Below are 14,035 nucleotides of genomic sequence, written 5' to 3'. Positions count from 1 at the left end.
GCTAAGGAACAGCAGTGTTTTTGGAGGGTCTGTAGTGGGTGAGAGAGACATAAGTAGGAGTGAATATCTATTGAGGGCTGAACATGGAGTCCTCATCTGTGCGCTAAATGTAACTAGTTCAATTGGCCTTCCACACAACACTGCTCTGTTGCAGGTTCCAGTCACTAGACAATTGTGTGGGGGATTTAACGCTCTCACTAACTGGTAGAGGGAGTTCTTCCAAATATCTTCTGCTCCATCCCCAAGCTCCTAACAAATGTCAGCTGGCTTCCCTCTGGAAGTATGGCAGTCTGAGAGTTCCATACAGCCACCTAAGGAAGTCCTTTGAATGCAGACGTTTCTCTCTGGCTGGGTAGATCTGGACATTAAAGGTTCATTGCCTTAACAAATCTTGTCACCTATCTACCTTCATGTTGATCCTCATTCAGGCAGACAGTGCCAAAGGTTCTGTCTTCCCCAAGACATGTTTGCCTCCAAGATAAGAAATCAGGGACCCCTCTGTAAGCTTGCTCAGAGCATCCCCACTAAACAGTTACTGCACAATGCCCTGGAGAACAAACAGAAGGGGGCACAAGAGAAAGTGACTTGTCCTGAAGACTTTGTAGCAGGCATAATGCAAGCAGGGTCCTACCTGTAAAAGCATTTCAGACAACTGCGCACACTGCTTCTGTCCTCCGACTGGGAAACAGAACAGATACGAGTCTGCAGCGAGCGGGTTCAATGCTACTTGATTACATCATTTCTCCTGTTCTTGACCAAAAACAGAAAACTTGAACTGGATTTCTGCTGTGAGCAGTTGAGCATTGATTCTAATCACAAGCTCTGGCTATAACATCACCAAAGAGCTTCCATTAAAAACTGGTGTTCAATTCTGAATTGTGAAGGTGCCCCAACCTGCTGTCGTCATAAGCTACCGTTGTATTCTAATCTAAACAAAGAATGCTTAAAACAAGGGCTTGGCTTGCTCCAGGAATTTATTTTGTATTGTGGCATTGTTTGTAGTGAATACAAAGAGATCTGCCTTTTTCACGCTTTGATACACCCGTGTTATATCCACAAGTAGAAAGAACAATAAACAGGTCATATATAACTTAGATTTCATATTCAAGTCATACTGGATCGCAGCACTTGGGTGCCTGCAAGCAGGATGCTGCTACACCCTCACTTTTAGGTGCTAGGCCTCAACAGAGGAATCCAAAACCCTGAGTTAAATGCTTAGGCTTTCTGTACAGCAAAAGTGGAGCAGCAGGTGCCTCAGAGCAGCAATGATACTTAACAGCCTTGAATTCTTTGCTGCACGGTGGCCCAGCTCCAACAGGAGGAGTGGAGAATACCAATACGCTCACCCAGAATAATCAAGAACCTTGTAGTTAATGACTCCCCTGGGCAGTGGGAGATGTGGGCTTGAACCCTTTACGCTACACCTGGGTGCCCCACCTCCTGCCCAACAACCTTCAACATGAGGATGTATAAAAAGTGGGCACAGCTGTCTTTCTGCCATATCTTAAAAGTAAGTGCCCCAAACTGCACGTTATAGGGATCCCAAACCTGTCAGTATTAGCTGTGCTAACTATTGAATCAAAACCCTACCGAGGCTCAGATGAAGAAGTGCTTAGTCCCCAGCTTCTGAACAAGCATGGGTGGGAGACAGACATTGAGTGGCTCAGATTTAGACATTTCTGGGCATGCACAGAAGCAGAACTCTAGTGCCCAGGAACTTTACTGTCAAACAGAAGGGCTCCTGATTTGATGTAGCATTCTAATTTTTGGATTTATGCACCCCAGTTCTACCCAAATCCTTTATTGGACTGTATGATGGAATTTGGGGAAGAGGGGTTCTGCAGTCACTGCAATTCATTGCATATTGCACTGCTTAAGAGGCATTTGTTCAGTGATAATGTGTTTTACACTCAACTATCTACAATCCACGTTCTACCAACTCTCCTGTTTTCTATAAAGTGACTATTGCTTTTTTAAAAAAAATCCCTAGTCTTGTGACAATCCCTGAAATAACATGTTTCTGCAACATCCTTACTGTCATGCAAAGTTGTGCAATGTGATCCAAAAAGTAATTAACATCCCTTTTAATAATGCGGGCATTGAGGCACATAGGTGAAGTGACTTACGGGCACATGCAGGGATCATGTCAGATCTAGGAAGAAAACCCAGATCTGATTCCCATACTTGACCTTAAATCACCTAAAAAAAAAAAGTAATTGTCCTCTAGACACTACTATCCAGCCTTTTTTTTTTCTGCTTGAAGATGGACTTGTTTTATGCAGCACATTTAACCAATGCTTTTGAAGTTATTTTGCGTACATCTGATGGCAAAACCCTGGCTGCGGTTTAGATTTCATTCTCTCTTTGATGATGGAATACAGTATATTAAGCATAAAAATAATCAGTTTTCACACACATACAATGCTCTCTAAAATAACACAGTTGATACATTGGTCCAGAAGGTGGAGAACCTTTTAAATAAGCTATGGCATATTGCATTTTACTTGTTTCTGCACAGCATGTTTTATTCTGTGGCTGGCTCTTATTTCCTTATAAATCTGGAGAAAGCATGATCAGCTGTATTCCTTGAAGTAGCTTCCACTCCAGCCTCAACAAACATCATTTAGCTTGGAAGGTTTATTTGTATTTGTCACTCGCAGGACCATGCACCATAGCCTGCCAGAGATGGAGCTGCAGTTTTTCACTGCTGTGCTGTGTGAATTCCATCTGAAGCCACTTTCAATTTCTCCCCCTCTCTTTCCTCTTTCTCAAACCCTGAACAGCAGATGGATCTGCCTTTGGGGTAACGGGCGCAGCACCTTCGCATCTCTTGGAGCACAGCCTCGCATTTAGATGCCACATAGTTGTTGGCTGAAAAATAAGAGAAGGGAGATGCTGATCCTACCCTACGCCACAAACCACCCATATGGGGGCCATCTCACCCAGTCATTAAGTTCTTTCTCCCTGTGGATTGCTGCTTCTGAGCTACGTTATCTTGTGGCTGTTTCCCCACATGGTTCCCACACCTGTTCTGCCACAGTCAATACTGCTTGGTCATATGTAAAAAGAGAAGGTGAAAATAGCTTGCTTCAGAGAAGGGAAATACAGATGATTATACATGCTGTCCCTTAGTGTTGTATTTATCACTTATACAAGTAGCTGGAGAACTTCACATTTATTAGCATAAGCCTGCCCCTCCTCCCTGCTCCCTTTTGCTGGCCTTGCACTTGGACATTTTGACCCATGAGCCTTTTCCACATTCCTTTGGAGCATCATCTGTAAATGCTGTCAGCATAAACATCATAAACATCAGAGAGAGAGACTATGACACAAGTGAAGAGATGCTTGGCTTGTTTCAGTCAAATTAGTTCAAAAAAGCCACTTTGAAAACTCTGAAAGGGACCCAGTCTCAGCACTCTCCAGCAAGAAGTCCTGCTCACCCCACGTGAAAGCTTTTCTCAGAGCACCATCAATAAGATCCAAGGTGCCTAGTGGTTACCTACCTTCTTTGTTCAAGCACAGATACAGCTCTTGGATCATATGCAGTACCTATGTGCAGGCACGTGGACCTCTACTTCCTTTCCAGTTTGCCGGATCTCAGACTACAAGAAATATTGCCAGCTGTGGCTTTCATGGAAGCCATAATGCCCCTGTGTTGAGCAATCACAACCTCAGCAGAAGTTTATCCAATGCCACCTTTTCTCTTTACATACCTTGGCAGCACAGCTGTTTAATACTGTAACATCCCATTGTACTTTACAAGGCAGGCTGCCCACATCATTGAAAACTGTGTCGCAATTCCCTGCATAACTAAGCAGATCTTGCCATCAGTGGGACACTGATGCTACTACTCTAACAACTTTCCTACTTGCAGGAGGCATACCAGGCCAGGGGACTCAGTGACCCCTCAGGGTTCCTTTCATCTGCCTTCAAAGATCTGAGGTAGCCAGTGATAAAAGGTTTTTAAAACCTAAAAAGAAAAAACAGTGACCCAGTATGGGAGAGACAAGGTCAACATTGGAGAGTCCAAAATAACTCCTCAAAAACTTTCTGGTACAAAAGCAAGCCACTCATGTATGACCTCTGTGGTATGAATTCCTGGACTGGGTTTATAAGCAAAATATAATACAAAGAACAGAAGTAACCAGTGAGGAGGTAGAGGGGCATGGAGATGCTTCTGCATTTTGTACCACTTGAAACTACCGAATGTTGCCAAGGTAACCCTCCCAGCTGATGAGGGCAGTCATCTCCTCACCACTCTTGTCACAAGGCGAACTGACAAGATGAGACCAGTTCTCTGATGTATCCTTTTATGAGGGAGCATCCCTTCCAGCTTCTCTAGAAGGGGTCTTGCCCAGTTTGTTCTTGTTCATATCTATGGCTCTCTCAGGCTTTGGGAAAGCAAGAAGACCAGTGAGTCCCAATAAGCTCAAAATACCTACAGCTCAGTAGCACCTGCTGGTAAACAACCTCCCTATAAGGGAAGGATGTCAGCCTGTGGTCCTCTGCAACTGTTCATTGGGAAGAAAGTTAAATATCCCCATGTCTTCATCTGGATTTCCAAGATGCTCCACCAGTGACACATTTTACTGCTGCTTTTACTGTACGCTCTACAGCTATTTCTACGTAATACAAGCAACCATAGATTTTGGACTTGCCTCTTAACCCATTTTCACCTAGCATGAAGAGTGTGTCAAATCCCCCATTTGACCAGATTTGTACACCACGCCAAGGACTGGCAGTTTGGAATGCCTCAAGCAGCGCTGTGAAAATTATACTTATGGCAGCTAGGGAGTCAAACAGTACTTTACGGCAACTGTTAACACCAAGAGACTTCTGGACATGGCCACATAGCCCCTCAACAAAGCCAAGAGGGAGACAGTGAAACAGTTATGTACACATAAAGTACCTGGAACACATGTGGGTTTGAAAATCTAATTAAGTGGAGGTTAAGGGTACCTGAATGGTTTTGTTGCCTCAGGCACTGCTACTCTTCACAACTTTCACAACATGAGGGACAGTCTGACAAACACCTACCACAAACCGAGCACTGACTGGACTCTTACTGGTTTTGATTCTCTGCTTTTGCCTACACCTTCTACCAGTGAGAATGAGATTTTTTATTGCCAGTGTTTTTTGAATAACCACTAAAAGTCAGTATCATCTCCAGCATAGCCTCAACCTAACCTTAAGAGACTTGGAACATTAGTTTTGCAGCTAATGAAAAGTAGCAGGAACTGCAAAACCATCCCTGTACTTGAATCTCCACCCTAAGACTCACCTACAAAAGCAGACTCATAGTTGACAGAACCAAGTTCTTCATTCAGTACAGACACCCTTAATTTACCTTCCAACTGTAGCTACAAGGTAACCACTACCAGGCTGGGCCAGATTTTTTTTCAGTAGTGGCACTCTGACATTCCTGAAGCACATAGTAAAGCAAACTTAATCACAGTGGAGACAGACCTTAATACATGCTTGTTTTTTTTCCAATACAAGCTCAGAACATTCTTCATAAGGATAACTTGAATGGCCATAGATTAAGGTCTTTTCTTGTTACCAGCCATCCAGGCACAGGAAGAATAATTTATTTGTTCTCATCAAGGTCTTTTAGCAAGTCAATGGGCTTTTTTTGTGCTTTGTGAGAGTAATACATCCATCCCAAACTCATGCTAAGACAAGCTCATACTACCACATCATGTGTTCTTTCTATCTCCACTTTATATAGTTACCTTCACATGTGGAGAACCTATTGTTATAAACACTGTTTTCAATTTACGGCATCTCCATACGTAAAATCAAATGTACTAAAAGGTATTCAAAGTTAATATCTTAACTACATTTCATTTTCAGCTAGATCATGGTATTCTTTTTTGATTTCTCCATCTTAGTAAGAAAAAAAAATGGGGTTACATTTTTTTTAAAAAAGGGGGAAAAAATGACAAAATTAATCAAAAGGACAAAATTACACATGGTACCTTGCAAGCATTTCTGTATTTCACAGGCTTGTTTCTGGCAAGGATCCTTCTGGGGCATTTCCAGAGAACTAAAATGATAGGAAAATGTTACTGTAGAAAGAGTAGGGGCCTAAGGCTTTCTCTATAGAGTGGGCAAGTTACTGTCTGAGTCTAGGACTCTCTGGAGCTTCTTTTCCCTGCCTGTATACCACTGTAGACAGCTGGATGGGCCTCAGTTCAGAGCCAGTCTATTGCAAGCCTCGTAGCCACTGCAGAGATACACAAAGAATCCTTCACCCTCACAATCTCAGCACAGTCTCTTCACAGCACTCCTGTCCCTCATATGCCCAGGGAGTAATAATATTTTAAACATGCTTTCAGTACTGGAGTATCATTGTGAATGCCTAACATTAGTCAAGGAAGGAAAAGGGGACAATGAGATCTGGAAGATTTAATCTTGTAGAACATGAATATCTTTTCTTTTTTTTTTTTAACTGATCAGAACTAGGAGTAGGGTTTTTATTTTCTTTTTGGGGGAGGGATGGAGGAAGGTTTCCCAACATTTTGAAAATACTGAATACATGCCCAATCAGATTCTGAAGGCAGATTCTAATGCAGAAGTGGCTAACCAGTGACACAGATGCTATAAATGGCATGAGCCACCAGTATGTGTGGCACACAGCAGACTGGGGAGGGAACACAGGGTCAGATCAGGCACAAAGCAGAAAGCCAAGCAACAGATCAGGCACGGAGTACACGGCAGAAAGCACAGCAGGCAGGGAAAGGGGATCAGAGTGGCACTCAGAGAGGGTGCAGGGCTTACCTTGTAGCACACCTGCCAAAAAAGTTGGACCCCACAAATCTAATAAATGTGCCTGTTTTTTAAAATAGTTCATTGCTTTTAGACCCTATTATGCTAATACATTTCTTTAAGTACTATCATTTCTGGGATGGTCTACACAGCTAGTATTTGTCCTACCACTGGATCTGGAGAAGGAATTTAAAAAATAAAAGCAGTTTGTGTAGGTCCTGTAAGAACAACATAATTTTTATAAAAAATCTTGGAGATGAAAGCTATCTACCAACCCCCCCCCCACCCCTCCCCCACCAAAAGACCAAACCACTCCTCCAACCCCTTTCAGGCAGGATTTTAGACACCCAATGTGACCTTTCTGCAGCAAGACCCCTTGAGTCCTAATCTTCCTAGAGATCAAAAAAGAAGCAGAGCTGGGTCAGATTTATTAGTTTGAGAGACCACATCCATGGAAAACACAGATGCTGTGGAAAGTAGCACTGGGGGCCTCAATTTTCCTTCTGAGCCAGAGCTTAGTCAACAAGCCTCTACAGGACTAGGGGATGGTGTGCTGCTAGAGGTGCTGCTTCCCAAGTATGATATCAAGGCACACTTCTTACCACTCATGGTCATAAATTAGCCTATTGCACGGTTCAAAGCAACTGGGGCATTATCCCCAACATCCTGGCCAAACTCCAGCTGAGGGAATTGCATTCTGCCTACCTAAAGCTCCCCCTGTAGTTCCACAATCTTCTTCTTCACTGCCTGTTCTAAGATCTTGTGTGGTGTTGCTGTATGTTGTTAAACAGCTTCCACCTCAGAGGTGGCTGCAGTTCAGTGATGGGAGAACCATATATTGTATAAAACATACAAGAGCATCTTCCTAGAGTAACCACTCCTGAAAGACAAAAATCAATATTAAAGAACTAGCACACACGGGGAGGAAGAGTAAGAAAGAATGGAAATCTCAAATACTTACCAGATTAATCACCAGGCATAAGTCTAAGCAGCAGCTCTTCAACTCCCCCAATCTGGAACCAACCAGGAAAAGTTCAATGCATATAAACCACTGTAACCAAGAGTAATACAGTGCAATGAAATGTTTATAAGAACACTTTCCCTTGTCCTAGCATCTTCCCTTAAGAACCTCATATCACTTCCCAAACTTGAATGATTAAGCTTTCAGTTTTGCCACCATCCTTACCATTAGATGGTGCTCTATCTCCCAAATGCGAGAGTTACTATCCCTGTACTGCTCACTCAGGGACAGCTGCCACATATGAGGCAGCTGGGATGGGGGGAGCTGGCTGGGCCGCAGTGCCTCACCCAGGGGAACCTGAACTCTTCGGATACGGGCCCTCAGCGTACCCTCTTCCTAGGGGAAAGTACACAAAACAAAAGCGGGCAGTTATTAGCAGTCCAGTAATGGCATCTACCACAACAAAGGTACGGTCACTGGGAAGCTTGAAAGACACTTGCCTCTGCCACAGCCACAAGCCATGTTTTTCGGCGTTCATCGCAGTAAACGCCTACCCGTCGCACCCACAGACGGATGGGCGGAGCACCGGCATCCCCTCCTTCTGCCATTCCCTCACTTGTGTTATGATGCTGCTGCTAGACATGCATCAACACGCAGGGCACATGCATGGTCTCCTCAACCTCAACTCTGAATAAATTCATGGAGCAAATGTTAGGCCTGAAAGCTCCCTCGGCTCAGCAGCACTGCCATGGGGCATCTGGCTTAGAAATGAGTTGCTACGTACTACAATATCTCCCACTATGCCACTGCAAGAACCTAGCACTTTGGGGTAAACATGCTATATGCTATTTGTAAGGCACTTGGGAATCCATTAGGACAAGGGGTATAATACGAACACCAGTAAAATTCCTCAGGAACTGCTTTGCTTATTCCATTAATAGTTCTCACTAAGAAACAATCTGTTAAAAAAAGGTTATTTATAAAAATGCCTTAAAACAAGACTTCAGGGGCCAATTATGCTCTCGCTCAGTGGTTCTTAAACTCAAGGCACCCCCTGAAAAATGCCAGCTTAGTTTTTACTCATTTTTCAACTACGGAAATAAATAGAGCAATTCAGTTGCAAAGAACTCAAAAAGACCACAGCAGATCAGAAATGTTTTTAACACTATGGATTCTTCTTTGAAATCTCCAGGTTTATCTTATGAATCGTATCTGCACACCTAGCAATGCTAACATTGTGTGGCAGACTGCAACAACCTTGAAAGGATCTAAAGGTAGCCCCAGCACCCTGGTTTAGAATCACTGCTCTAGCTCCTAAAAGCAACGGGGGGGGGGGGGGGAATCAACAGATGAAATTAACTGAGAATCAAAAGTTATCCCCAAAATAAAGTCCGTTGCTGAAACATAAGACTCTCCAAGTTTGATGTCGTCGTATTTGATCCTTGTGGTGCTGCCTTTTGTTCCCTCAGCTAATCTCTTTTAAAGGCCGTGATAATTTTCCATTCACATGCAAGCTTATCAGTTGATTTTACTACTTTGTATGTGAGCTCTCAGCCTCTAATTACAGGTCTTTGATCTCAGTAAGGGCAAAGGAATTCTAAATCCTTAAGTGGCTTTTCCTATTAGGTTGTGAGTGACAGTCTACTCTATTTACTCATGTGAGAACTGCATTTGTGTCACTGTCAGTCGTCCCCCCCCCCCGGCCCCCGCCCCATCTGAAAAAGAGCATACCCCTCTGTGATGGCTGCACCCGCATTTCTAAAGAAACAGATTCAAAAGGCATTTCTCTGAAAAGACAGTATTTGCTGAAGAATTAAGTGAGAAACTGACATCACGTGGTATATTAGTTCCGCTCCACGGGTCAGATCGTACAAGATGAGGATGGACAGATGGGTATCTGAGCACAGAATTACAACTTTCATTTAGCACCAATACCTTCTCAGGCTTGTTCTAGGATGCATATAATGACTTCACCCTAGTTTTGGCGGCAAAATATTGGGGGAAAGAACAGCTATTATGTGAGTAAGTGTATACTATCTGTGCATTGAAGATTGGTTGAATGCTAAATGGTTATAAAATTAACGGCAAAAAATCTTTTAGAATTGATCTAGATACTTTAGAAAATAAAGAACACATGATCAAAATGACCCAGGATGAAGACTAAAGGTAGTCTTTGTCTACATTTAAAGTAGAGGAACAGGGTTGTTTAAATACTAGTTAATATGAGGTCTTCCAAATAGGGACCTGAAACAATGTTCCTAGTCCAGTGAAATACAATAATCTCCTCCAGAAAACTTGCGGAGTTACAAAGCAAGTGTGGCATATGAGTAATAAAATCAAGGTACAAGATAAAGAGTAGGAGAGGTCAGGGAGGGAAAAAAACACTGTTAATGATTTCAATGTCACATAAAGGGAAAATACACTTCCATTGTATCCTATATGCCAGAAATATTCAAATGACAGACCAGCAATCAGATAGTTGGCACTCAGGAGGAATGCAATAGTGAATTAATTAAAAACATGAGGCTGCTAGGAATGATCTGCAAAGGAAAAGGTGATGTTTCTATAGCACCATTCACTGTGACGAAGCTTGTAAAACATCTTGGGATCCAGCTGGTAAAAAAGCAAAACGTGTAGGGATCACTTTGTCCAACAGCGAAATGTAGCACAATGGCACAATGCAAATTGGCAGAATGTAATTACCAGAGTCGGAGTTTGGCCAGTATACTACCCTACTTTTTGAAAAGCTCCATGAGCCCCCTTGTGACCAGAAGTGCTCAAGAAATTGGTTTCATATCCTGTTCAAAAGACAAGCCCTTCTATCACAGAGGTTCCCAAGAATACAACACAGTACCAGTTCAGCACTGACTCAGAGGGAAAAGTTCCACCTACTGAATTGCCAATACCACCGATAGCAGCTAGGTTTTCCTTGGATGGCTCTCACTTAAGTATTACCTTGGCTCAGTCCCTTTGAGCAGGATCTAACCAGATCACAGCACAGGAAAATCAGGACTTTTATATATATAGTATGCATCTTGGTGGAGATAGATAATATTATCTGATACCCTTCACTATCTTATTTAAGCACAGCAAGTACTGCAGGACACGGGCAGCAGCTGTCCATGGTTCTACTTCCCATTCTAGCCAAGTTTCCCAATCCTGTTCTGAACTCTACTAGTGAGTTCTTTCATGACCCACTCTGACCTTGCCCTCTCATCTGAGACTGCCATATAGATGCCTACTTAGTGCCAGCTTTAGTCTTGGAGAAACAGCTCTTTTTAAAAATTAAAGGAAACACAAGAGAAATACGGACGTGACTTGAAAAAGAGCTTTGCACCCAAAAGCTTGAAAATAAGTTAGAAGGGAAAAACAATCAAAATTATTTTTGCTAATTAAGAAAGCAATAAAACAGCCTGGAAATAACAAAAGCTAAAAGGACATTACTTATCATCATATCAGTACCATTGTTTATCCTCTACCTGGTATCAGTTAGCTCCCATATTGTTCCAAATTGTAGAGAGAATCATGATCCAGCCTGAACTTTGCATATTACTGGATCATTTGATCATTATTCATTCCATTCCCTAATCTGTATGTTTTCTGAAGACAGTAAACTGTTTAGGAACCTGATTTTTTTGAGGCTGAGAGCCCCCCTCCGTTTCCTCTGGTACCAGCAACAGCTATAGGTATTCAGTCAAGGTAAGTATCAGGCCTCAAAAGTTTAAGGCCTGACCTTAGTGAATTTCTGAAGGAAGCAATACAAGTGCATAAAGTCGGTTAAGAGGAGGATGGGATTTTGTGTCAGACTTATAATCTATTCACTTTTAAAGACTGATACAATAAATAATTCACAAAGATAAAAGCTGAAAATTTGTTCTAGCTTCATCTCAGATCTTACTTGGAGCTGAAGTAATGGGGTTCTGTGTAATTTACCCTGCTAAAAAGGTTTTGTATTTGCTAACTGCAATATGTTATATTTCAAAGAAGGGTCAGGTTAAATTTTGAAGAGTTCAGATGCCATTCAGCCACCTAGTTAAGTAGCCAGGTTTCCCATACTTTCTAGCACCCAGCAGCTCCTGGACCATTAACACTGATTTTTAACACATCTTAGACTCCTGAGGGAGTTCCAGAGAACTGGAAGATAGCTAAGGGTAAAGGAGGAAACCCAAGTAGTTATAGGGTCATCAGTGTAATATTGATCTTGAGCAAAATAGTGGGATAGTTAATATGAAGCTTGATTAATGAAGAACCAAAAGAGGGAAATATAATTAATGCCAAATAATGTCGGTTCATGGAAAAGATCCCATCAAACTAGTTTGATAACTTTTTTTAGATTAAAACTGTTCGGTGAAATAGTATTGCAGATGTAACACAGACATCTATATGGCATTTAACTTAGTGCTATGTGACATTTGATTAAGAAACTAAAACACCTTATTCATATGGCACATATCAAATAAATTAAAAACTGGCCAAGTAACAGGTCTCAAAAATAAAACTGTAAATAGGAATAATCAACAATGTGTGTTTCTAGTGGGATCCTGCAAAGATTGGCTCTTAGTCCTATCCTATTTAACATTTTAATTCAGTGATCTGGAAGAAAACAAACTCATGGCTGACAAGAATTTGCAGATAAAGCAAGGACTGGAAGAGGTAATGAATCGACAGGACACGTCACAGGCATAGAGATCGGGTTCACTTAGCAAGCTGTACGCCAGCAAACAATACATGTTTTTACATGGGCAAAGGTAGAGGCAATACACCTAGGAACAAAATCATAGGCCATGTTTCAGCACAGCAATCTCTCTTCAGGGAAAGAGCGTCTCTGAAAAGACAAGGAGGTCATGATGAACAATCAACTGCACACGAGCCCTAAGAATGACAGTGGCCAAAACGCTTAATGTAAACTTTGGATGTATACACGTAGGAATCTCACAGGGGGTAAAGAGGTTTTATTTCCCCTGCATTTGGCACTTGGTGAGGCCACCACTGAAACATGGCATCCAGCTCTGGTGTCCACAGCTCAAGGAGGAAGTTGGTAAAACGGGAGAAGCACCATAAGAACGACTAAAAGGCTGGAGAGACACCTTCTAGGTAAAGAACCAAGGAAATCAGTCTAGTTAAGGTTATCAGAGGGATAGAGGAAGTTCCAGGGCACCTATCTGTGAAGCCTCTACACAAGAAGCCACACTTCCACAACAGGCTCAACCATCTAGAAATGAAACACAGGTCAAGATCCAGAGGCTGAAAGGTGATGCCCAACCAATTCAGGTGAGAAACAAGGCCCCACACTTCCTACAGGGAAGGCAACTGCAGAAAAGGAATGGTTTCCCAAGGGTGATGGCAGATTCTGCCTCACTAGTGATTTATAAACCTCAGGGGCAGGTGCAGCATTTCCAGGGTGGGTCAGGGGGGTAGGCAGCAGCAGCGACCAAGCTGCAGGGTGCCCCCCACCCCGCTAACACCACCCTAATGTGAGCAGACCCCTCAGGGGCCTCTAGGGCCAACTTTCAGGCCAAAGCAGGTGACAGTCCCCCTCCTGCCGCAGCTCTCCGGGCTGGGAGCCCCGCAGCTGCCCCTGCCAGGGCTGGGCTCAGCCAAGGCCAGGGACAGTGACAACAGCTCCTGGGAGCAGGTGCAGGCACCGGGGTCCCTTATCTGGCCCCAGCGGCTGGTGCCTGTGGCTCCCTCCCAGCCTGGGCAGCAGAGACTCGGCGGCAGGGGTGGGTCTCTCGAGATATAGAGGAGACCCTGGAGGTCGCCCCGGAGTGGGGGAGGGCAGCCGTGCCACTGCTCCGGGCGCGTCGGTCCCCAGGCCCGGGCGGGAGCGGACGACGGCGCCGGGCATGTCGGCCACAACCTTCCCCGCCCGAGGCCTGGAAACACTGCCGCCGCTTCCGCCGGGGCAGCAAGACGGACTCGGGGGCTTCACGGAGCTTCCCCCGGGCCCCGCCAACCCCTCCGACAGCGCGGCCGGGCCGGGGCTGCGGGGCGGTCTCCATGGCCCCCGCCCGGCCCTGGCACTGTGCAGTAGGCGGCTCCCACCCGCCCTCACTGAGGCGCTGGCGGCCCCGTGCGGCCCGGCCGGGAGACGCCCCTGCCCGCCTAACGACCTACCTCGGCCCCGGCCAGGGACAGCCACCGCCACGGGCACCGCTGTAGGCCCTGCCCGCCCGCCCCCCGCCCCGCCCCAGGGCCCCCGGCCCGCCCCGCCCCCCACAGTAAGGGCAGGTTGGGAAGCCACGGAACCCAAAACTCCCGCGGGCGCCCGGGCACTTCCGACAAACGGACCGGAAGTGAGCCTTC

The 14,035-nt window shown here is 44.4% G+C and overlaps 2 protein-coding genes across 5 annotated transcripts; both read right to left on the bottom strand.

Moving 5' to 3' along the window:
* Positions 1–956: 956 nt before the first annotated feature.
* CMC4 (C-X9-C motif containing 4) lies at positions 957–7,779 on the bottom strand. Of its 2 annotated transcripts, none has more exons than XM_090059357.1 (3): positions 7,730–7,779; positions 5,979–6,046; positions 957–2,871 (listed from the first exon to the last, which is right to left on the bottom strand). In XM_090059357.1, exons 2-3 carry the CDS (start codon positions 6,034–6,036, stop codon positions 2,702–2,704), a joined length of 228 nt encoding a protein of 75 aa, XP_089915483.1. In that variant the 5' UTR covers positions 6,037–6,046; positions 7,730–7,779; the 3' UTR covers positions 957–2,701. The 2 variants fall into 2 exon arrangements, with proteins under 2 accessions (XP_089915483.1, XP_089915481.1); XM_090059355.1 differs by lacking the exon at positions 7,730–7,779 and adding an exon at positions 7,474–7,612.
* Positions 2,733–13,836, bottom strand: MTCP1 (mature T cell proliferation 1). 3 transcript variants are annotated; one of them, XM_090059354.1, is made up of 4 exons: positions 8,226–13,836; positions 7,955–8,121; positions 7,730–7,781; positions 2,733–2,871 (listed from the first exon to the last, which is right to left on the bottom strand). In XM_090059354.1, the coding sequence occupies exons 1-3, from the start codon at positions 8,335–8,337 to the stop codon at positions 7,734–7,736; spliced, it is 327 nt and encodes a 108-aa protein (XP_089915480.1). In that variant the 5' UTR covers positions 8,338–13,836; the 3' UTR covers positions 2,733–2,871; positions 7,730–7,733. The 3 variants fall into 3 exon arrangements, with proteins under 3 accessions (XP_089915480.1, XP_089915479.1, XP_089915478.1); XM_090059353.1 differs by lacking the exon at positions 2,733–2,871 and adding an exon at positions 5,979–6,046; XM_090059352.1 differs by lacking the exon at positions 2,733–2,871 and adding an exon at positions 7,510–7,648 and having other exon boundaries at positions 8,226–13,833.
* Positions 13,837–14,035: the final 199 nt, after the last annotated feature.

The sequence above is a fragment of the Crocodylus siamensis genome, chromosome 8, assembly GCF_052110815.1.
Source record: "Crocodylus siamensis isolate JL-2025a chromosome 8, ASM5211081v1, whole genome shotgun sequence".
Taxonomy (NCBI): Eukaryota; Metazoa; Chordata; order Crocodylia; family Crocodylidae; genus Crocodylus; species Crocodylus siamensis.
This window is presented reverse-complemented; position numbering and strand designations above follow the sequence as displayed.